We start from the raw sequence: 23,628 nt of genomic DNA, 5'->3' as shown, positions 1-23,628 counted from the left end.
TTCCTGTAAGTGTAGAAAGATTGTACAAGTGTTCTACTTCTAGAGCACATTGTTTTCACACAATGTAAGAGTGGATGGTAATATGCCATTGAACTGTCAACATCTGTATAATCGCTCTTTCACTTAAGCTGCTTATTTCTATCATCTCAGATGATGGTATGACAAAACTCCCATTATTCTTTCGTTAAAAAAATAAAAGAGATTTTGTTTACTGCTGGTAGGCTACATACCATAAATTGAGTCTTTAGATTTATTACAACATATTTTTCTTAATGATTTAACAACTAAGCCAGCAAAGAATACAATCACATTTTGACAATATTGTGTCATTGAGAATGATGTAAGAATGAGGGAATTGCAATCAATGTCTGCAGTAGAAGAGTCATATCGCCTCTGATTCTCAAAACACTGAGGATTATTATTACATTGCGTTAGATGTTTGGAAAATACCATTGTGTATATAGACATTTTTAGCGGACAACCCTCTCTTTGTAATATAATTTAAATAAATTATTTACGTATTTTCTAACGTATATAAAATAACACAAGTAAAAATATTCCATGTATTCGGTCATAGGAAATAGAAATAAACTAATAAGTCTATTTATGAGCAATATAAGGCGTTTATATTTAAAACAATGCTTAGTTACAATATTTAGATTTACTTCTGTTATTTTATATTATACGTTAGAAAATACGTAAATAAGTTTAGTTATATTACAGTGAAGGAGGAAATCCACTAAGAAAACGCCTATATATTCAATGGTATTTTCTAAACTCCGAATGCTTTATAGAAACAATCATTCGTGCTCCCCAAACATGGCGTCGCGCGAACCTGAGCGAGAGGTTTCAAATTTGTACACGACACCAGCGCCAATTGTGTGTCTAGATATATAACTACAACGTCTTTGGTCTATATCTAATATGAATTCGCAATCCTGTATCCAAAATAAACCTTACTGGTAACACACAAACATAATGCATATTATCTGATTAATGTCAGAATTAGAATTTCATAATTTACATGCTTTAATGGCACGTTTAACTTACTGATATGATAAAATATAATAAGGAAAAGAACTTTCTGATGTTATAAAAATGTTGAAAATGTGTGTTTTTATCAAAACGTTGATATAAAGTTCTTGCATTATTATAACAAATTATACTTCGTATAATGAGATAATCTAGTAAGTATTTAGTTTCAGAAAGTTTCAATTCTTTTACTAATTCTCGAGTTGTAAAGATAATTTCTCGCGTTTATCGCGTAATAATTCTATAGAACTTACCTTACGTTTGTGTCATTAACGATGTCCATGCCATTTCTCTGCCAATTAATTTCGGGCTGAGGATAACCAGAGCCAAAACAATTTAACGAGACTGACTGAGTCGCATTTACTATGTGAATTTCATCTTCTGCTGGATATATGCTTGGTGGCACTGAAATAAAGATTATTCTTATGAACTATTTAGGAAGTAATAATATGGTATTTTATCAATTTATTAGTGTTCTGCAATATTCGAACATGAGGGAGGGAGGGAGGTAATCAAGACATTACAAATTTCGTCTTTTTCATATGAAAACTAATTGAAAGACCTGTGCTAAAATTCATAAGCGTTAAAACATGAAGGAGTGGGAATGAAGGACAGCGGATATTTTTATAATAGGTTGGAATATAAGGACAGACTGCCTCCTGCAGAGTGAACATTGGCGAATATTGAAGTTGAGCCATACTCGACATTTGAACCGAACATAGCGCCTATAATGCACGACACTAATATCAATACTAGTATACAGACTTAGAGTAAAAGCAAAAAGTCATCGTTCTTACAGGCCATGAAGGCCCACAGAGTGACAGAAGGTTAAGACTCCCACCTGGACAGACAATCTGCATTAATGGCAGTAGGGATGTCAGTCCTGCATGCCTTCCGCCTTTACCCCCAAGAAAATATCAGTAGCCCTGATACTCATTTATGTTAAAGGCTGAGTAAACCCCAGGGGTATAGTGCGGCAGGAAGGATTAGATCAATGAATATCTATGACTCCATTGAGAATCGAACTCGCGACCTTCCAGCTTACAGCATTGTGTCTCCCTATTGCACGCCCAATATAGGCTTATGATTTTAGAATATTGTAGAAATAAATGTAGATATTTGTTTGACAAAATAGATTTCTTATATATTTATGTGAAATACAAGTTACCGGTATTTCTTTTTATGATCATGATCACAATTTTTTTTTAAATTGGTTATTTAACGACGCCGTACCAACTACGAGGTTATTTAGCGTCGATGAGATTGGTGGTAGCGAAATGATATTTGGCGAGATGAGGTCGAGGATTCGCCATAGATTACCTGGCATTCACCTTATGGTTGGGGAAAACCTCGGAAAAAAACCCAACCAGGTAATCAGCCCAAGCGGGGATTGAACCCGCGCCCGAGCGCAACTTCAGACCGTCAGGCAAGTGCCTTAACTGACTGAGCCACGCAGGTGGCTACGATCACAAACATTATTATTATTATTATTATTATTATTATTATTATTATTAATCATCTTACCAAACACGACCAATGACATATCAAATCTGTCAGATCCAGCATCATTCACAGCTTCACATCTGTATTGTCCGGAACTGCCAAAATGTGCAACAAATCTGCAAATATAATTTCATTTATAAACCATAATGTTAATTGAGTGTTACTTTTGTCGTGTACGTGGGTCTACATACACCTAATTTAATTTCATAGTTATGATTGTACCATGATATTCATGATATTTAATATTCATGAACTCTTACATATTGCCCTATCAGTTGCAAAGAAATGTGAAGTATATTCCATAATCTCTCCTATTAAAATTTCATCCTCACCTTCCCGTGTTGCAACCTGTTTTTAACAAACAAGGCTCTGGGGATCGAGTCACAGTGGTACGACTGTTCCATCAAATATGGAGGAAATGCCATTCCAGCATGCTAATCTGCCATGGCAGGCATAAGCTTCCCTTAAGTGGTAAAGAGGGGATATGGTTGGTGGAGTTGTCTGACACTCCCAGCTAGGTCATATGGACCCACTAACCAATGGCAAGTGTGGTCTTCCAAACAGTTTGGGGGTTTCGTGTAGGTGATATAACTGCCATAACATAAAAATGTGGTGCCTACATTAAAACATATTTTTTGCTACATCACTTTCTTATATTGGAGTGGAAAAGAGTTAATGACTTCATTGCCAAGAACTCAGCATTGGTAAACAATAACATATTATCCTATATTATTCTATTACGAAAAAAATATTATACATACATAACATACAAGTGCACAATTTTAAAACAAGTATTGCAGTAAAACTAGTGTTATACCGGTACTGCATATATAAAAGAATTAGAATAAAAGAATCTACTCGTGTATAGCCATGTGTTGAAAATAAACTGTAACGAATATTTATTATGGTATCGATTTATAGAAAGGTAATATATATTTGATGTCTTGACAAAAATAGTAGGTACTGGTACTTAATGTTATCATATTACTGCCTTAAATTCAGTGGCGTATACTGGTTTAAGGGTCTGGGCTACCGCTGACCCTATTATTACGCAAAACATATTTTAAAATCCCTATAATAAAATTCCTTACCTATTTATATGCGAATTCCAGACGTCTTGATTGGGACGAAAATACTTTGATGACTTCGTCATTGAAATTACAATTGGGCCGGTAGCCCTGGTAGCCCGCAAAATACGCCCCTGCTTAAATTATCCCAGAACTTTGTAGAAAAGAAATCCTACATTAATAAATGTTGATAAAAGATTTTCTGAAAATCGTTTTTCACCGATTCCATATAAAACGTGAGATATTAAATACTGTACGCTTTTATTGATTACTCACCGGATTGTAGCATTATTATCAAGATACATGACTTCATCACCATAAGAATATAAGGGTGCTTCATCTTTGTACCATGTAATAACAGGATCAGGGATTGCTTCAACCTCACATTTCAATGTAACAATCTGGCCGTCAATGGCATTTACAGTATCCGTTCCTGGTGCTATATGTGGTGGAACTGCAAAACAAAATGTCCACTACATAAGAAAACATGTCATTACTTCACAGAAAAATATTATACAATACTACTATACAATATATCTGTTACTCAGCAGAGAAAATGGCTTCATATGTAATTAATTCTCTCTCTCTTCCTCCATCACACCATCCAAAAGGAGGAGATTTTTTAGTCGACATTCTTTAAACATGATTATTAAACATTTTTACTCGCTTATTTAACAACGCTATATCAACTGCGAAGTTATCTAGCATTGATGCAATTTATGACAGCGAGATGAGGTCGAAGATTCATCATGGAATTACCTGGTATTCGCCTTATAATTAGGGAAAATCTCGAAAAACACTCAATCAGGTAATCAACCCAATTGGAATTCAAACGCATCCCCTAAAAACAGACTCGGCTCAGTAGAAGAATGCACTACTGCCTGAGTTACGCCAGTGATCTACTACAATGTAATTTTCATTGTTACAATGTAATAAGGTTGAAACGAATAATTAATCTTTTGCTGATGTTAGGCAAAACCTTGAAAAAAATTCCTAGAATATAATGCAAAAACTCTGAATACACATTATGAAAGAATATTAATATTTTGCTCATGATTCTTTAAACAATTTGATATGCTCCTTTCCTTTACAAAATATAAAATCGAGTGTAACGAAGATGACATATTTTTCACTAGGCCTATACATTTTATTCATTTTGAAACAATTCAGTTCTTCTGTCATGTTGCGAATGATATGGGGTGTGATCATTTAATTCCGAGACTGTGTCTGCTATGGGCGAAGGGATCACGTGATTAACACACGCGTGCAGCAGTGACACTAGACGACCTTGAAGAGATGCGACACAGTATTTCAAAGCTCTATCTTCTTTGAGACCTATGTTACACATTGTTTAGTTAGCACTTGCAACCACGCATTTGCAAAATCACGATGGATTCGAAACTGGAGCAGAGAGCCAACATCAGATTCTTCTGGAAATCGGCAACCCATGGAATTTTGAATCAAGTCTACGGACATGAAGCAGTGAGTCAGACGAGGTATTTTGAGTGGCATTCGCATTTCAGAAATGGCAAAACATCGCTGGAGGACGTTGAGAGGTCAGGTCGATCACATATGTGCAACACTGCCGAAAAAATTCGACAAATTGTGCATAATGATCCTCACGTCCATTTTGAACATGAACGACCACAACTCTGGACAGATAACAAATGGATGCACGACAATGTGCCAGCTCACAGAGCTCTCGCAACACACCAGTTTTGCACCCATAACAAGATGGTCGTTGTTCCTCAGCCCCGTATTTACCAGATTTGGCCCCCTGCGACTTTTTTTTGTCTCAAAAGATGAAATCGAAGCTAAAGGGTCACCGTTTTGGCACAGTGGAGGAGATCCAATGCAAATCGCAGAAGGTTCTTGATGCTCAACAGGCTTCAAGAACGCGTCTTCCAGGAGGCGTTCCAAAAATGGCAGACACGTTGGGATTAGTGTATAGCTGTCCAAGGAGACCACTTTGAGGGGGGGTGGCAGCAAAATTTAAATCAAGTAATTTTATTTCCATTTATGGGACTGGTCTCGGAATTTAATGATCACACCTTGTACTACACTATTTTTACTTTTCTTAAACTGCTGTTTAAAGAATATAATTTAATATGCATTCAAACAAGATGATAAGCTTCAGTTTTCTGTTTTACTCACAAAAGGCATTCGTTACACTCCTAGGTGTACTGAATGTCATTAAGTCATAAAAAAAATTCACATGCAACAGCTATTCCTATATTTTTATGTTTTGTAATATTATTTTTCTACTTATGAGAATCATATTAATTTGAAAGTGATATTTGTTATACATAGTTCTGTCCAAGGGCAGATCTTTCACTGCAAACCCAGCATTCTTCAGTCTTTCCTATTTTGTGCCTTCATCTTAGTCTCCGCATATGATCCACACATCTTAATGTCGTCTATCATCTGATTTCTTCTGCACTGAACTCTTCTCCCGTTCACCATTCTTTACAGTGCATCCTTCAGAAGGCAGTTTATTCTCAACCAGTGACCTATCCAATTCCTTTTCCTCTTCCTGATCAGTTTCAGCGGAAAGTGATATGAATGTTAAAATATATAATTGGTTTATAATGAAATTCTAAATACGGTATATTAGGTCCTTTTTCATCTGAACTTTTAAGGTTTTGCTGGATGAATTTCTTTAGAATAATAGGAGATTTACAAGTAGCGATCGGTAATTGTTTAAGAAACAAGGAGGATTACAACTACCGGTAACAACAATCCTTTAAGAAAGGACAAGTTTACTGTAGTACCTACATGTGCAGTCATCTGGCTAGAAATGGTAAAATCATAGGCTGAATTTGCAATGAAAAGTGTAAATAATTGTGTACATACAGGATGGAAGGTTCATTGAGAGCTCTTTTAGGGACAATTCCTAAGCATATTATGAACGGACCCAAAAAACAGTGGCATGAACAAGATATGTGGATTGCTACAGACAATAATGTCTAACGCGTGAAGGAAGAAGAAGAAGAAGAAGAAGAAGAAGAAGAAGAAGAAGAAGAAGAAGAAGGAGAAGAAGAAGATTATGAACGGGCAAATTCTATACTTTTTTGTTTCTTTGTGCTTAGATTTTATAGAAATAATTAATTTTTACATGATACATTTTAAACCCATTATCTTTTTAAACACATTTACAAATGCACGTTTTATAAACATCTTTACATTATAATTAATTTTGCATAATGTTTCTGTCGAATTTACGGTTTACAAGTATTTTTCATACTTCAATTATTACTAAATCTCTTTAAATAATGGACGTTTAGCACTGTTGTTCCCAGTCACATGCTTCAATCTAAGATCTGACTACCGCAGGCAGCCACCTTATGAGAAAGATCTGATGTTAACATTGAATAGATACACGCCCTCACTGCTGTAGAGAAGGGGTGTTTCCGTGCATTGATAAATGCTACTGTATTGACTGCGATGTTGCAATTTTTCCTGGAAACAAAGTCGGTTTCCCACTAAATAAAAACAGATAACACAAAGTCGCGAAGGATTATTTTGTTATTAAGGATTCACTCTGTGAAGTTACTGTCATTGAACACCTTCCGGTCTACAGAATACAGTAATTAATTTATTTAAAAAAAGAAAAGGTTGATGCAGACCTCATCGTTTCATTCGTTAGTTTATTCTATGAACTGTAATACAAAAGAATCAAGGAAAAAAATGATATTTCCTGCAGTGGATCGCTATTGTGTGAATGTGTTTTTTTAATTAATGTTTACAGAATTGATTATATTTGGTGTGTATAATTTTTTGATAATTGATTAGTGGATACCGTACTGAATATGAACAAAATTCGACTTATAGTTCATGGGAGATAGACATAAGGTTCGACTAAAACCACTTTTCCGACATCAGGGGAGCTGAAAACGTGTACTGGTATGTCCGCGAAAATTTATAAATCTATTTGTTTGCAACATTATAAGTAAGTCTTGATACGACTTGCTATAATTCAGTTGAACAGCTTTCAAATTCCAGGAATCTTGTCTCCCAAGTTTCAATATCTAGAACTAGATAATGCACCTTGTAAGCTTCTAAAAGCAATGTAAACAGTCTGAAAATTGTCACAGTGACAAATCCCATTGTTTCCTTCTTGCGAAGTTGTGTTTTCTCTAATTTGTTCTATATGTATTTATTAGTTAGAAAGTCTTATGACGTTCAAAATTGATCACAAATTATATTTTATTTTTAATATTATTTGGATATTAAATCCATCTTACATTTTTCGTTTATTTTTTTACTTCAAGTCATTACAAAGAGACTGTTACACCCAATTCATGCTGGGTACTCTGTATTATTAATTTAACCATGAGACAGATTTTAATGAACATTATATCAACACTCACCTTGGACAAACAGGGCCATAGCTTTACTTCCTTCACCTGCAGGGTTCACAGCTATGCACATGTATATTCCACTGTCGGCTACGTTTGCAGAAGTTATTATTAAAGAGTTATCATCACTGTTTTTATAACTGAAACAACAACAGAAAAAATATAATTACTGATAGGAATTTGTCAAATTACTAATCTACAAGATTCAGATTCAACTTCATCAAAAAACTTCTTCATTAATGAATACTGGTATATAATATCAATATTCGAACTGGATGCCTTTAGAGTCCATTGGGTTTATATCAACTTCATTTTCTGCAGACAAGGAGAGCAAAAATGAATGTGCCATCATCTTCACGTATAATAATGATTAATATTAAGTGAAATGCTGATTTTCAATAAATTAATAATATTGAACTAGTATCGCAATTAAGCTCTTGAAGCTAATTACCACATACAGCACAATGTTGCTTTACCTCAAAACATGTCCTATACTGGGTGTTCAGTTCAAAATGTGTCTTGGCTCGCTGTATGCCGTCATGTGGCTAGTTGATGAGCCTAGAGAATTCAATCTTCCTACACTTCCGCAGCTCAGGTGTATAACCTAAGAGGCAGAGAAGATGGCTAGCAAGTACGGCGTTCATTCTGAAGAGTACGTACCGATACGTACGATAACGCCGGTAGTGGCAGGAATGTGAACTGTTTGGAAATACGTACTGTCGGGATATGCGGAGAGGGTTAAGACGATTACTTACGTATTTGTTGACATTAACTTCGACGGTCAACATGGACACGGAGCATTTGATTTGTGTTGTGGAATGTTACCGTACGCAACCGATGATAACAAATACCCTGCGTACGACTTGCCGGCGCAAAACACAGTTCGAAAGAGGTTATGGTAGCACACAGACCGTACAGACCGCCATCTGTTGCTACGACGTTCAAGTTATACCGTACACGTTCTCAAGTTCAGATTGAAGAACGCCTTAAATAATAGGCAACTTCTCTAACATATCAGCTGAAACTCGCTTCAAATCGGTGACCCAACAACAGTGACGTCATGACACACTTTGAAATGAACACCCAGTACATGCAACGAATTTATTTACTATTATTATATACACCACTTAATAATGATAATAATGATGATGATGATGATGATGATGATGATAATAATAATAATAATAATAATAATAATAATAATAATAATAATAATAATAATATAGTTCAGTTTAGATCGTAACAATGTAGTGTACAGTAGTGGCAAAAAAAAAACCGGACCGGCCCTTATAGTTGATTTCAGAGTCTTCTTCACTTCAGAGTACAATAAACTGGTAACTAAGACTTTCGTGGTTCGAATCTTGCCTGGGAAAGAAACTTTTTTTTTTGTTACTTATTCAAATTTATTCCCAATACTTTTCGATTGCAGCGATATTTTACTACTTAATTAACTTATTATTCCCAGAACATGAATTTTACCAGGAACCGAAAAGTATTGGGAATAAATTTGAATAAGGAACAAAATAAAGTTTCCTTCCCAGGCAGGATTCGAACCACGAAAGTCTTAGTTACCAGTCTATTGTGCTCTGGAGTGAACCAGGCTCTGAAATCAGCTACAAGGGCCGGTCTGGTTTTTTTTTGCCACTACTGTACACATCAGAACAGCAAATCTTCATTTATGTTACTGGTACGGATATTACGAAGAAATTGTACAAAAATTATCGTGTTATATTTCCAGCACTTAATGGTAAGCCAATGTTATTTAATATATACAGGTAAGTCACAAGATTTTATTGTCGAGAACTATTGAGCCGAATCACCACTAAATGGACTATTACTTGCCCATGTCAATTTTGAATGGTACCATACCATACTACGCATACACCAGTTATAATATAGGGCCTAAATATTAAAAGTTTCAGTTAAATGTAAATCTTAAATTTTGTTCAGAAGATTATTTAAACTGAAAAGAAAAATTAGTCACAAAATATTTCGTGTATTTTTAAAACAGATTACTCACACAGTGTGACTAAGAATGAGGGGCATTCCATCCTTCTTCCAGAAGACAATAGGTTCAGGGTCGCCTAATGCTGGACATGGCAATATAATTTCTTCACCAGCTCTCACTTTAAATTCAACTGATCCTCCTGGAGGAAAGCTAGGTGGCTCTAAAGAAATAGAAAGTTGCAGTAATTAGGACATAAAGGTCAAATGATAATATTAGACCTAGAAGTAGGCAATGAACATTTAGTTCGATCCGTTCACAAAAGAGAACTGAGTTAAATAAATGAAACATATGAAATTAGGTTATGTAAGCTAAATTCTCAATCTGTGTGGCACATAAGAAACATACAGGCCTAATTATGGATGCCAACTTTCCTGGATACAATTCAAATTTTACATTTAGGCCTACAAGAAAATAATGACAAAAAATAACTTTAGAAATATACATACCGGTACTGCACTGATCATCAATTGTAACATTGAATAGTTCCCAGTGAAAACTACAGCACTACATAATGTAAATTTGAAACACTGGACAATATTAACGTTTTAATGACAATTCATCATTAGTCCCTCTTAAGCCTGCATTTCTTTTCGCTTATTGCTGCAGAAATGATACCAGTACGACAATTATTGTCCTTAAGAATTGGACAATTTCAGAACTTGGTATTCGAAAATTAACTTTTACTCGCATCTCTGCCTTAAACAGATTTTCAGACAGTTTGTTTCTGTTATCTGCCAAGCTGTGACCGAATAAACTGAAAATTCTTTCATAGAAGGCATAAGATACTGGAATTGGCATTAAAATTAATTATTATATTAATTTCAGTAATTCACAGCATGTTCACAGATTGTTCAACAGAAAACAGAATCAATATATTCGTAAGTTACACATTTCTTAAGACAGAGTTCATGGTAATATGTAATATTTGCAGCAATATTTATAGATAACTGTCAATGTTGCACAATATGTTTGCTTTATTAACCAAGCTCAGATCGTCGCTAGAACTGTCAGCTGTACAGAAACTACTGGCTGTGGGACAGAAAGGAAATAATTTTACTGTTCAAAGTTAAAAATAATTAAATATTTTACCCAATACATGGAGATTTGTTGCTTGGCTGACTGTGCCTCCAACATTGCTAGCCACACATTCGTAAGTTCCTTCATGCTCTTGTGTTGTGTATGAAATTACTAGAGATCCATTGGTAAGCACTATTATTCCTTCCCATTGCATTTGTTCCTGGTCTAGAATCTCACCATCTTTATACCAAGTAATAGTTGGTGGTGGATTGCTTAAAATGATATGACATGGCAATTCAACTAACATTCCACGCTTTACTGTTGTGGTTGGTTGACTACTATATTTGCTGTCAAAAACAGGTTTTACTGGAACAAAGAAAGAGCTTGATCAACACTTTTGATGACATCAGTTGACATTACTACTCGTATGTATGTCTGTACTGAAATGAGAGATATTATTCATTATTAGATTCAAAGTTTAGTTCATTACCATATTTAAATTCGTATATTACTTACCAACACCTGTTACGTTGACACAAGCTTCATATTCAGTTTTTCCAAATGTGTTCTCCACTCTGCAAATGTAAGTACCAGAAACCTCCACGGTAGCATCTGCAGATTAAAAAATAAGATTGTACATCATGCCATTAATGTTACTATGGTGGTGTACTCACTCACTCACTCACTCACTCACTCACGAAATGCATATATAAAACTTCAGAAAGAATTTTATGTATTTTGAGGTAATGTCTATAAATTACCAATAAATTTAGACCAGTCATTTTCAACTGGCCAACCTGTGACGTCGAAATGCATTTCCACTCTTGAAGCAGAGCTAGTACAGGAGCACGTGAGGGAGGGTAATGTTGTGTCTCGCCTATTTAAACATCTCCATCCTTTCCACTGCCACCTTCCTACGTTGCTCTTATAGCTACGCTTTCCTTCTCAAGGAGTTCGAGAGCAGAACAAGCTCTTGTTAATTGAAAGAAGTTAGGATTTTAAATAGCTTTAGTGTGAAATAGATTTAATTTTGTTTCTATAGTGTTCATATAATTATGTAAGTTACCGGTACACAACATTTACATTTAAAACTTCGTCTGCAGGATATGTACAAATTTGGAAATTAAAATGAATGGCGTGTATATAAAAGATTTTAAATATTATTCTGTATATGGTAGGGTAAGGTATTAAGTCAGCCATTTGTTCTCAAATAAACCTGCTACAATATTTACACATGGGTCTCTCCACGCCAAATCCAAGTGTTTAGAACATCATATATCACAAATATACAGTTTGTTAAATATGAAGATTTCAAACTTTTCTCAAACAGTATTAAAGATAAAATACCTTAATTTGTTATAGCCTATGTTTCTCTAGCTTTATTAGTTAATTTACAATTTGTTATTTCTCCATTGATAAAAATTTACCTTCTGTATGATTATGTTTCTCATGGAAAAGTACTGGTAGTTGAAAAAATCCTGTTTTATTAACAGATATTTAAGTAGCCTATATAAGAAAAAACGACTTGCACTTAAAAAAAAAAGAGACATTTCAATAACCAATATCTGCGGATAGTTTTATAGAAAATTTAAAATTTGGAAAAATTAATAACATTACGTATCTTTCACAAGGAAAATAATAATAAAAAACTTCTAATTGTGTGGTGTGAACTAAATTCGAATTTGATTTGACTTGGAATGACACATCTAGAGTTATTTATATCAGTGAATGTTAAACAATATGTATATATTGTATACCTGAAGTATTAAAATTCTTTTCTTTCACTCACTTACTAGTAATCTGCAGACTGCCATGTTCTGTGGTTTTTACATGAGTGGCGTTGAATTGTTTTCCATCCTTTCTTGTCCACGATATATGAGGTACAGGCACTCCAATCGCAAGACAGGGAACCATGCCATTTGTGTTGATTTCAATTTGTGTATCTGCAAAATTAAAATATTAGTACCGGTATTTCATAAAATATATTTTATGTCACAAAACATAAATGTATATTCAGACTACAGTGAGAACAATTTCTCACTTGTTAATTCTTCTTAATTAACTTGCCAATATTTACCACATCATTACTGTGAACTTACAGAACTTAAGTTCACTGAAGGATTGCATCTTTGAAATCAATTGCCACCTTAAATTTAATTCAAGTTCCTCTATCTTCTATATTTATTTTTAAAATGTTCATCTCAGTGAGTATTATAAGGTAATCATAGACGGAATGTAAGGTTTTCACTTCTGGTGACAATGATCGTAACTATGTTTTCATTACTGAAGTTCCGGTATATATTTTTTTTATATCAGACTATTTTTAACATTGAAATTAATTACATCACAAAATCCAAGTGACAAAGATACTTGTATTATTTTTATTATCTTTTAAATTAAATGATGATGATGATGACGATAATAATAACAATAATGATAATAATAATAATAATAATAATAATAATAATAATAATAATAATAATAATAATGTATGAATTGGCCTACTCTCACCGAATGACTCGACTAAATGAATATATCTATGATTTTGCTATCTGTCAGTGAAAATATCAAATACTAGGTACTAAAGATAATTTGTTCCTGCTTAGTACCCGTTAGTAGAACAGATTTAATTTTAAATATACTCAGGCAAACAATAATGTTTTATTTATACACAATGTAGGCCAATAGAATTTTATTTTGGCTATGAAGATGATAAACCTGTGCTGATATTAAGAATTATGCAAGTATTCTTTACAGTTGGGAAATGAAATTTAAAGTTCATTGAATATAATTTTGAGATATTATTTTGCGTACCTATTTAAAGATACAAGTGAAGGCAGGTTATGTCCTATTACCAGGGTACCTAGCCATTTCTTCATTTCAGCTTAGAGTGGTGAAAGAGAGATATTTAGCTTTATTAAAAACAATAGAGATGAAACCAGCTTATATATTTTCAAATCTCAAAACAATCTCATAATGAAGTTCGTATTTCATACGAAGATTATTCAGCTTTAGAATATTTCTTGCGCGTGAGGAACAAATAATTTAATTAAAAATATCATCATGCATTTCAAATTCTGTAATTTCTCTTTCGCAAAAACTTACATATAAAATAATTTAAAAGCAAATAAATAAGCAAGAATAAAACTCATTAAACAAATCTTAAAACAAAAATCGGACTTAAATAAAAAACTAAAGATTATATTCAATGAAAAAAAAGAAGTAAAAACCGAATTTCTCCATAATGTAATTATTAGTAGTTCCAACTTGCCTTTTGGTAATTGCACCATCTGTGGTGGCATTCCCACCTCCAAAGAGATGAAGTCATCGCCTATTCCCAATTCATTCTCTGCAATGCACGTGTATTCTCCTTTGTCTGTTACTTGTGTATTACTTATTAATAGCGTGCCATCTCCCTGTACCTGAAATTATGAGAAAAACAATGCTGTAAAAAGCAAAGTTAATTTATTTTAGAAGTACGTAGGCCTACATAAAATTTAAGAATGCTTACACCGGGACAGAACAACTAGAGGCTTTAGTGACATCACTACAGAAGAACCCACACACAGCAGAATTGTTCCTTGCACTACAAACTGAAAACGTTGACTACTTACTTTCACTGATCCAGCTGCGCTCTCACAATACAATAACTTCTGTTCAGAAAATGTTTTGCAGCTGAATGGTACCGTACCTGCTAGTGCGGGAGGAGGGGTTGGTCAGACCGCTTAAAAGTAACCGTCTTCAAGCTTCTAGACGTTCTGTCCCCAGTATACTTTAAAATTATGGCAGCTTAGTTTGAACCATTCTTCAAATTATCACAAAACAGCTCATTTTTACATTTAAATCTCTTGATTTTCTTTTATTATCGAGTTTTCCTCTTACTAATTAAATAATTTGATATATTTTCATTCTCTTTACCACACTAAGCAAAAAAAAAAAAAAAAAAAAGGCTATAAGCCTATAACCACACATAACATGTAATTCACATATGTTTACCTGATACTTGGAGTTAGTGAAAATATCATCATCACTCTTTGTCCATCTTATAATTGGTGGTGGACTTCCAGTAGCAACGCACCTAAGTAAAGCAGTGTCTCCAACTTTCACTCTTACTCTGCCTTCCTCAGAGATCACAGTTGGAGGTTCCAGATACTTTCCTATAGTTATACCTACATCTATAAGAAAAAAATGGCTTTTAATGTATATTGTGACAATATATGTATACATTTTAATCACTTTGAGTATTTTTCTTTTAAATATTTTGTTATTCAATAATTTCAATTCCGGATTTGACTTAATAAATCTTGGACCAAAATTTGAGCTATGCCTTACACCTGCTTCTGTAGTGTTGCTCAATTTATCATAGTCTATGAATTATTAATCTATGAAGCAAAGGCGAATATTACCCATATAATTTTAAATGCTTGGCGTTATAAATTAATGGTTATTAGAGGAGAAAAATTTGCTCTGGCACCTTGGATTAAACCTGGGTCCTTGGTTCTATGTACCAAGCGCTCTAACCCATGAGCTACGCCAAAGTTCAATCCACAGTACCAGACCGAATCCCTCTCCTCTAGTGTTTTCCCTTTGTGACCTTACTCCATGTTCGACATATATGTTGACATATATTATACATGGAGCACACTCAATTGAGTGACTTGATGGCCGAGATTCCACAGTATTATGCAGTTTTGGGCGAAGAATCTAAGTAAAGATTAATTTTTGGTCCTACAGAGTATATCTGTTATGGTACCGTAACAATGGTTATTAGAGGAGAAAAATTTGCTCCAGCACCTGGGATCGAACCCGGGTCCTTGGTTCTAACCACTGAGCTACACCGAGTGCGCTTCATGTATAATGGCAGTTGACTTAATATATGTCAACATATATGTCGAATATGTAGTAAGGCCACAAAGGAAAAACACTAGAGGAGAGGGATTCAATCCGGTGCTGTGGATTGAGCTTTGGCATAGCTTAGTGGTTAGAGCGCTTGGTACGTAGAACTTAGAACCTGGGTTCGATCCTCGGCGCCGGAGTGAATTTTTCTCCTCTAATAACCATTGTTACCATACCAGATATATTCTGCAGGACCAAAAATTAATCTTTACTTAGGTTATAAATTAAGCCAAAGCTTTGTTCCTCATTTACCATGATTTCAATATATGCCATTCCGTGATGCCACTATCATTATGGCAAGTAACCACACCTTACAACTATATAAGATATTTTATTAGAAATGGTGCTGATGTATCAGTGTAGCAAGGGTCCATGGAACCACACAAATTCAATGTTTTGTAGGTAATCAGAGTTGAGAAAGAACGAGAAAGACAAAGACACGGGAAGGTAGAATAAAACAGAGGGGAGGGAGAGAAAGAGTTGGAGAGGGGAAGGGAAAGAGAAAAGAGGGGGAAGGGAAAGAGAAAAGAGGAGGTAGAGAAGGAATAAGAGAGGAAAATGGAAAGGGGGAGGGCATAAGATAGAGCAGGGGAAGAGAGCAAGAGGAAGAGAAAGGAAGTGATAGAGGGATGAGGGAACAGAGGGAGAAAGGAGATGGAGAAAAAGGAGAGAGGGAAAGAAGTGGTAGAAAATAAAAGATAGGGAGAGAGACATGGAGAGAAATAAAGGGTGTTATATTTGTATGGGATGAAATGAGACAGAATTGTTGGCTTCAAAATATCCACTAACAACAGACAGTTCAAATACCACTGTATTCTTTTAGAGCTTATGCATTCTTCTCCTGCCTTTTTAATTAATTTCTTCTGTCTCAGTATTCCATTATGCAACATCTTTATGATTTCATAGTTGTTTTTGTAGAAAGAAGAAAGAAAGAGAAATACTGAGAAGAAATACATCACCGATATGCTCAGTAGAATGAAGTGAGACAGATAAGAAGAATTTAAAAGAACAGCAGGCGAAAGAGACACGTGGCTGAAGTGAAAGGCAAAGCTTTTAATATTTTTTGGTTGAGTCATTGATTGATAGATTGATTGATTGATCGATTGAGTGATTGATTGATTGATTGATCGACTGATTGTACAACATAAGAAGCCTTATTATGGCTTACTTTTGTAATGTAATTGATAATTTCTGTAATAATATTTTAAACCTATGCTGACGTTAATACATTATCAACACAATAAAAACAAGACTCTGGTATGCTATCTGTCTGTAGTATTCTATCTTCTTACTACTTACCTACTTCCTCATCATTTTCAGCAACACATTGGTACTCTCCAGCATCTGAGCTCTTAGCATCGTTGATAAGTATGTCCAAACCTCTGTCATGTTGACTTAATCGTATTTTTCTTCCATTACCCTACAAGTAAACGTAATTGTATACAGGATGGAAGTGAAATAGCCTTGCAGATTTCCAGAGCGAATAGCTCATGTTATATATGACGAAAAACTATAATATCATATTGGTGGAAAGTTCATAGTTTTTTCAGAAAAAAAATGTTTTTTTCCCCATATGTTTAACAATCTCTTATTGGGTAACTATTGCGAGTAGGATCGTTATTTTTGCCCATAGCGATAAGAAATCTAATAAAGAATCATTTATCTCTCTGGCGTATTTTAATAGCATGAACGGTTTTCGTGTAAATTTAATTTTAAAAACCTCTAAATTCAAGCCATTGCACAAAGCAAAGTCTCGGCAGAATGCAGCTTACGTACGGAGATACACCGAGTTCGTTGACCTCTTACATCTATATCCCGAGATTAGAGTGTATTGGCAATGATGTTGCTGGACTGCTGAAACTTCAAACTTAATTTTCTAATTAACCGTGCATTTAATCACAAAACGTAGCATAGATTTTCTTTTCATTTACATCCCTTTCAAGTTGCAAGGTTATTTCACTTCCACTCTGTATAACAAACATGAAAACTGCAGTGTTAGTGAATCCCCGTACCACGAAATTAGCTGTGTCAGTATGTATCGTCCTTGACAACTGGCAGAAAAGACATGCAGTGACTCAGCTAAGAATAAATGTACGGTACGTAGTTTATTACATTGTGTTTAGTTCCGTAATTTTTACATATTTAGTGCGTGAACGTGTACACATTTTGAAAACGTACATACGGAAAAAAAATCGTATAGCAGAACAAGGAAAAACTTTAGACGTAAATTTCGTGGCCGCAAAGTTCCGTGTGAATAGGTTTAATGTGAATGATGTGGTGGAATTATGTACCTACCACATAAAATTGGTAACATTTCCTGCACCCACTGGATGGTAAATACCGAATGTTATTAAAGTACGTAAGCTTTTAATTTTTTATTAATATAAGCTTACCTCTTTCAATATATGTCCGTCTTTCTTCCATACAAACTCAGGCTTGGGCGTGCCAGTAGCATGGCATGACAAAGTGATTGAATCTCCTTGTTGGAACTGAAATCTGTCTGGCGTAACAACCACATGCACTGGTTCCTTCACTGCTAAGTATACTTGTCCTTCACTCTTTCCACCTTACATGAAATCAACAAATGCACAAATTTACTTATATTTAATATATTGGTAGTAATGCATTGCATTTTTATTTTGCTAATATTAGCCTACATTATTATGCATCAATTTTTATAGTTTATGAAAATACAAATCTTCTGAGTTTCTAATTGAAAGATCATTTTTTACATGTTGTCCGTTTCATACAGTATTTTCTTCCAAATTATGTGATGAATTTTATTGGCATTCACTGTTTAGAAGTTAATTTATTCAGAAAGTGAGAACGTCAAATATAAACATATTTATTTCATTATCGCCATATTATCACATACTGGTAGGTTTCGAATAGTAATTGTGCTTAAAAGGGTCGTCATATAAATAAAGAAGAGCCGTTTATCATAACTAGTCAATCTCATATTAATAAACATTTACCAATATCTACACATTCTTAGGTGCAGTTCAACAAGCTTTTTGTGGTCTGTTAATATGTTTAATTCTCCGAAAGTCTGATGCACTCTGAGTAAGAGAGCATCTCTTTTTTAAATTGTATTAGGTCTGTTTATACAATATTCCATAATCAGGAGCAGATTTTATTGTATTTAAGTAGTAAAATAATCTCATCTATGCTTAATAGTAGTACCTGTAGTATAAAAAAATATGTACCATTTTCGTAATAGATACAACATATGATCACCAGAACTTATTTATTTTTAAATTTCAAGTTAAATACGGTACTGCATTTGACAACTATATTCAAAAGACGAGGCTTACCTTTATTTTCTGCTATGCAAGTATACCAGCCTTGATCTTCAAGATTTACTGAATTTACAATTAGAGTTCCATTTGGCATTACTATTGTCTTCCCGTCATTTCTGATCATCTGAATATTTTCTGCAAGTAAGAAGGTAGGTAATTTTAATAACTTTACATTTTAATGTTTAAAGTACGGTATCAGTTTTGTTGCTAAGGAATGTTACGTAGTTATACATAAGTAATTGTCGTACAGTGTTACTGAGTTGGTTTAAAATTTCAAGGAACTTCAGTACTTGCAATATCATAATAAAAGTGTATCATGTTTGAAATTAATGCGAAAAACCTTTCTGATACACGTGATTGTAAATTTAAAAGTTCATTCTAATGCAAAGATTTTTTTTTGTAATTACCCAATAATTTTTGTTTATAGTTTTGGCATAAATTTATACAAATTTTCTTCATAAACCGAACTACAATATAATGAAAGGAAAACATCTAACTTTTAAGAAGAACAGCATATTGTTACCAGTAATCTTCTTTAATCACAATGTAATACATAATCTCTGAATTAAATACTATTATAGTCACAATCATGCCATGATTGTGACTATAATAGTATTTAATTCATTAATATGTCACATCAACGGACGTATATACGTCACACAAACATCGTAAGATGAAGATTACATAATCTCTATAATCTTAAGGTATGTATGTACCATTTTCAGGAAATGTTGGATCCATCAGAATTCTTGCCCATTTCACATCATAGCGTAACTGACTGTGGACTACGCAATCCAAAGCAGCTGATTTATTTGGTGCTGTTATAATTTGTGGTGGAGTCTCAACACGTGGTGCAGGACCTTAAAACAGATTGTATCACACCATTCAGATCTTGCGATTGAATTATGAACTTATAATAATAACAAACATAATCTGGTAATAAGAAAAAATAAAACAGTAGGCGTAAACACAGGTATATTTTTGAAGAGCAGAGTTACAAGTGTGGATATATTTTGAAAATAATGTTTATAGATAAACATTCGTGCTTTATATCCATATACTGGTACCGATACCTGTCTCATTCTCAAGAATAACATAAGAACTCTTCCATAGCAGAGCATGTAGTCTACTTTCACGTCCCATTCTATCTATCTACATATCAACATTCATAACCCTAAACTCTCAGATAATGTTTGTACAAAGAAATGCCATTTGTTGTTCTCTGTTATTTATAAAATAATTTACCTGTGATTTTTAACCAGGTACCACTAGATGCTCTGCCAGCAACATTGTTTGCAAAGCAACTATAATTTCCTTCAGCACCAACTGTAGGATTCTGTACCTCCCAAAACAGCTCTGCAGTTTGTCTAAGAAAACACACACAAATATAATTCTCAAACTAGAGCTGAAGACGCCAGCTTCTCTAATATAATGCAAGATTGAAATATAGTACCAATATATCGTAATCCTCCTAAGACTTACTTCAAACTTCAAGCATGAAAACAGAAAGTAAAGCTGTTTTTTTTAATGTTACTACAATTATGCAGAAGAAAATTTTCTGAAGCAACCTCAGTAAACAACTCAACATACTCATATTTCTCACGGCCTGTCAGAGGCTGTCCGTCTTTGAACCACATGACAAAGAAAGGGATAAGTGATTCCACGTGGCAGCGTATCCTCACAGGTTTGTTGAGCCATCCCGTCATTGAATGTTTCATGTTCACTACTGGAGGAGCTATAAACATACACATTGATACAATTACATGTTTATGCTTAGTTACTTACCAAAACAAAGGTTTAACTCCAGTATATGTGTATAAATCTTATTCCACATTCAAACTATACATAAAACATTAAGAAATAAAACAAGAATCAAAGTCTAAAACACTATGGCAGTCCCTACACTAGTCTACGGATGTGAAATCTGGGTACCTATACAGAAAACAATGATCAAACTACAGAGTTGCCAAATAAAGTTCCTGAGGAAAATTAAAAAATGTACGAGAGAGGATATGCTTAGAAATGATGATATCAGAAAATAACTACAAATTGAAGCAATTAATTCAAGAATGCAGAGATACAGATGCAAGTGGATACAACATGTCGAGAGGTATAGTATAGTATGGTATTTATTAGCTGTCATTATAGCAAAAGCTAATGACATTGTCAAATTACACGTGTGAAATTATAGTGCAAAAATGAAAATTATTCTATTACAACACTAAACATAAAACAAAATGATCATAAATACTCCTTAGAGTTTACAATTGAGAGTCAAGATTATCAAAAATAGGCTAATATCTAGATGAAAATTGTAACACACTGATCACAAATATTATTTGATTTGCTCCGTTTATATACAATAAAACAAGAATTAACTTAACAATTTATGAGAGTTTCCTAATATATTACAAAATAATAATACAATTCAGAGAAAGAAACCTAAAAAATATCTACAGCTTGATTTTCTGATTCAAAATATTCTTGTACAGAATAGAATGGGTTTCTAAGAAGCCACGTTTTCACTTTGACTTTGAATATGTCAAGTGACACTTCCTGTGCTTCCTGTGGTAACATGTTGAACATTCTACAGCCCAACATGTTAGGACTACTTTTAACTTTGGGTAGTCTGCAAAATGGTATGTCCAGTTTTTCTTTATTCCGAGTATTATACTCATGTTTATCCATCCTACTGGTGAAGCCATAAAGATTTTTCTTGATGTAAAGAAGGAGTTCCAGAATGGAGGGAAGATACCAGACTTGCGAAAGTAGCTTTCCATTATGCTCCCAGAGGAAGAAGGAGTGTAGGAAGGCCAATAAAAAGATGGAGAGAGAGACACTATGAAGACAAAACAAGCAACAGCCTAAACTCTGAAGAGCAGAAGAAGAAGAAGAAGAAGAAGAAGAAGAAGAAGAAGAATATTTAGAACATGAAGGAGCAGATTCAAGGGAGGCAGAGAAAGCATATACTGGTATAGACCGAACATTTGAAATAAAAGAAAGATACTGGAGTAAACATTTCAATTCTCTCCTATACGCCCAAGCAGTATGCAAAGTACGTTTTGTAGCATTATTCTTAAACTTAAATCTGAAAAGTAAAATCTTCCCACGGAAAAAATTAATGTTTTTGTTTTTACGAAAAATAATGTCTGTTTAAAAAAATTGAGAAGTCCTGACAGCTATGTCTTCACTTATGAATAGGGACCGGATTTTTATGTAATATCAAGATGTGAAATATGTACATATTTATGTAAGATAAATAAGCTGAATATGTACCAAAATATGTAAAATCGTGAAAATATTTAATATCAATATCTGACAGGTATGGGATAGATAAGACTCCAGTTGTGATTTCATAGAGCATCCGACTTTTTTTTACCGCACACTTGACACATTACTATTTTTCCATCTGTAGTCAAAGCTTCATCCATTGCAATCCATGATTTTATTTTTGTAGTTAGGGTTGAAGATACAGGGGCCATTTTAGTTAGTTAAAAGCAGTAGATAAACTCACTTGCACTTTATACTTTAAGTACTAAAACTAGAGAACTGAGTGAAATGAATGACACAACAGTACTGCAAGCTTTACTGGATTAGGAGAAAATAAGAGGAGATGTGGGACACATGCATTTTAGCTGCTTCCTGTAAGAAACAAAGTACCTACCTACTAAAATCTCAAACTATAGGCATTTACAAACTGTTGTTTGAAAAGTAACATTCCTGTCTCATTCAGAAGGGTAGGATTATTCCAGCCGAGAACCATACTGTCTAATTGCTCCGAAAATCCCATTTTCGTATAGGTCTACTAAATTTAAAGTAAAGAGGTCCAGCAATAACCTGAAAAGCTATTTATTTTAATCTTTCAACATCTTTTCAGTTTGTTCCTTTACTTCAGCTTCTTTTCAAAAGTCTGCTATTTTATTGCGGCCAGACTTGAAGGATTAGGAAGAGGGTGGGTAAGTGGGTAAGGTTGCAAATTGCATAGGAACGGCTTGTTAAGACGTATGCAAAACAAAAGGTTGCCTTTTGTTCACTCATATTTACAGTGGGTGGTATGGGGTGAGTGCCTCTATTACTTCCTGGAACTAAGAATGTTATGTTTCGTCCGAAATATATCCTTTCTTGGGTAGGTAAGAGGGGTTTTTAAATCTGTACATTTCAAATTGTAAATTCCCCAGCAGAAGTTTGTTTTTCTTTTAGAGAAGTAAAAATGAATAAAACCCCGAAATATGTAGATTTGTGTAATACCAAGCCATAATATGTAATGTGGGGTAAATATGTAAAAATATGTAGTATCAATAAGACCTCTTCAAGTGATATCTCTAGCCAATGCTTTTGCTTCAGTAAAGTCTCATTTTACAAACTTATGGATCTCTTCTGACAAAGGAAAAATTTTATAGTCTGTACAAAAGAAACCAAATGACGTGGAAATGTACAAAAACTTGCCC

At 34.0% G+C, this 23,628-nt stretch overlaps 1 protein-coding gene across 6 annotated transcripts in view; it reads right to left on the bottom strand.

Moving 5' to 3' along the window:
• LOC138710797 (hemicentin-1-like) overlaps positions 1 to 23,628 on the bottom strand; it is a 191,328-nt gene that overhangs the window by 38,302 nt on the left and 129,398 nt on the right. For all 6 annotated transcript variants that reach the window (XM_069841918.1, XM_069841919.1, XM_069841921.1 and 3 more), the window contains 16 exons: positions 20,771 to 20,915; positions 20,426 to 20,547; positions 19,897 to 20,040; positions 19,196 to 19,315; positions 18,275 to 18,447; positions 17,181 to 17,301; positions 14,982 to 15,160; positions 14,257 to 14,407; positions 12,779 to 12,928; positions 11,502 to 11,597; positions 11,058 to 11,351; positions 9,981 to 10,128; positions 7,973 to 8,100; positions 3,879 to 4,056; positions 2,557 to 2,651; positions 1,287 to 1,437 (listed from right to left, as the gene is read on the bottom strand). In XM_069841918.1, coding sequence (XP_069698019.1) covers positions 1,287 to 1,437; positions 2,557 to 2,651; positions 3,879 to 4,056; positions 7,973 to 8,100; positions 9,981 to 10,128; positions 11,058 to 11,351; positions 11,502 to 11,597; positions 12,779 to 12,928; positions 14,257 to 14,407; positions 14,982 to 15,160; positions 17,181 to 17,301; positions 18,275 to 18,447; positions 19,196 to 19,315; positions 19,897 to 20,040; positions 20,426 to 20,547; positions 20,771 to 20,915 — 2,395 coding nt within the window. The remainder of the gene's footprint in view (positions 1 to 1,286; positions 1,438 to 2,556; positions 2,652 to 3,878; positions 4,057 to 7,972; positions 8,101 to 9,980; positions 10,129 to 11,057; positions 11,352 to 11,501; positions 11,598 to 12,778; positions 12,929 to 14,256; positions 14,408 to 14,981; positions 15,161 to 17,180; positions 17,302 to 18,274; positions 18,448 to 19,195; positions 19,316 to 19,896; positions 20,041 to 20,425; positions 20,548 to 20,770; positions 20,916 to 23,628) is intronic.

This window comes from Periplaneta americana, chromosome 12 (assembly GCF_040183065.1).
Source record: "Periplaneta americana isolate PAMFEO1 chromosome 12, P.americana_PAMFEO1_priV1, whole genome shotgun sequence".
Lineage (NCBI taxonomy): Eukaryota > Metazoa > Arthropoda > Insecta > Blattodea > Blattidae > Periplaneta > Periplaneta americana.
The sequence above is the reverse complement of the archived record's forward strand: the minus strand, read 5'-3'. Positions and strand labels throughout refer to the sequence as shown.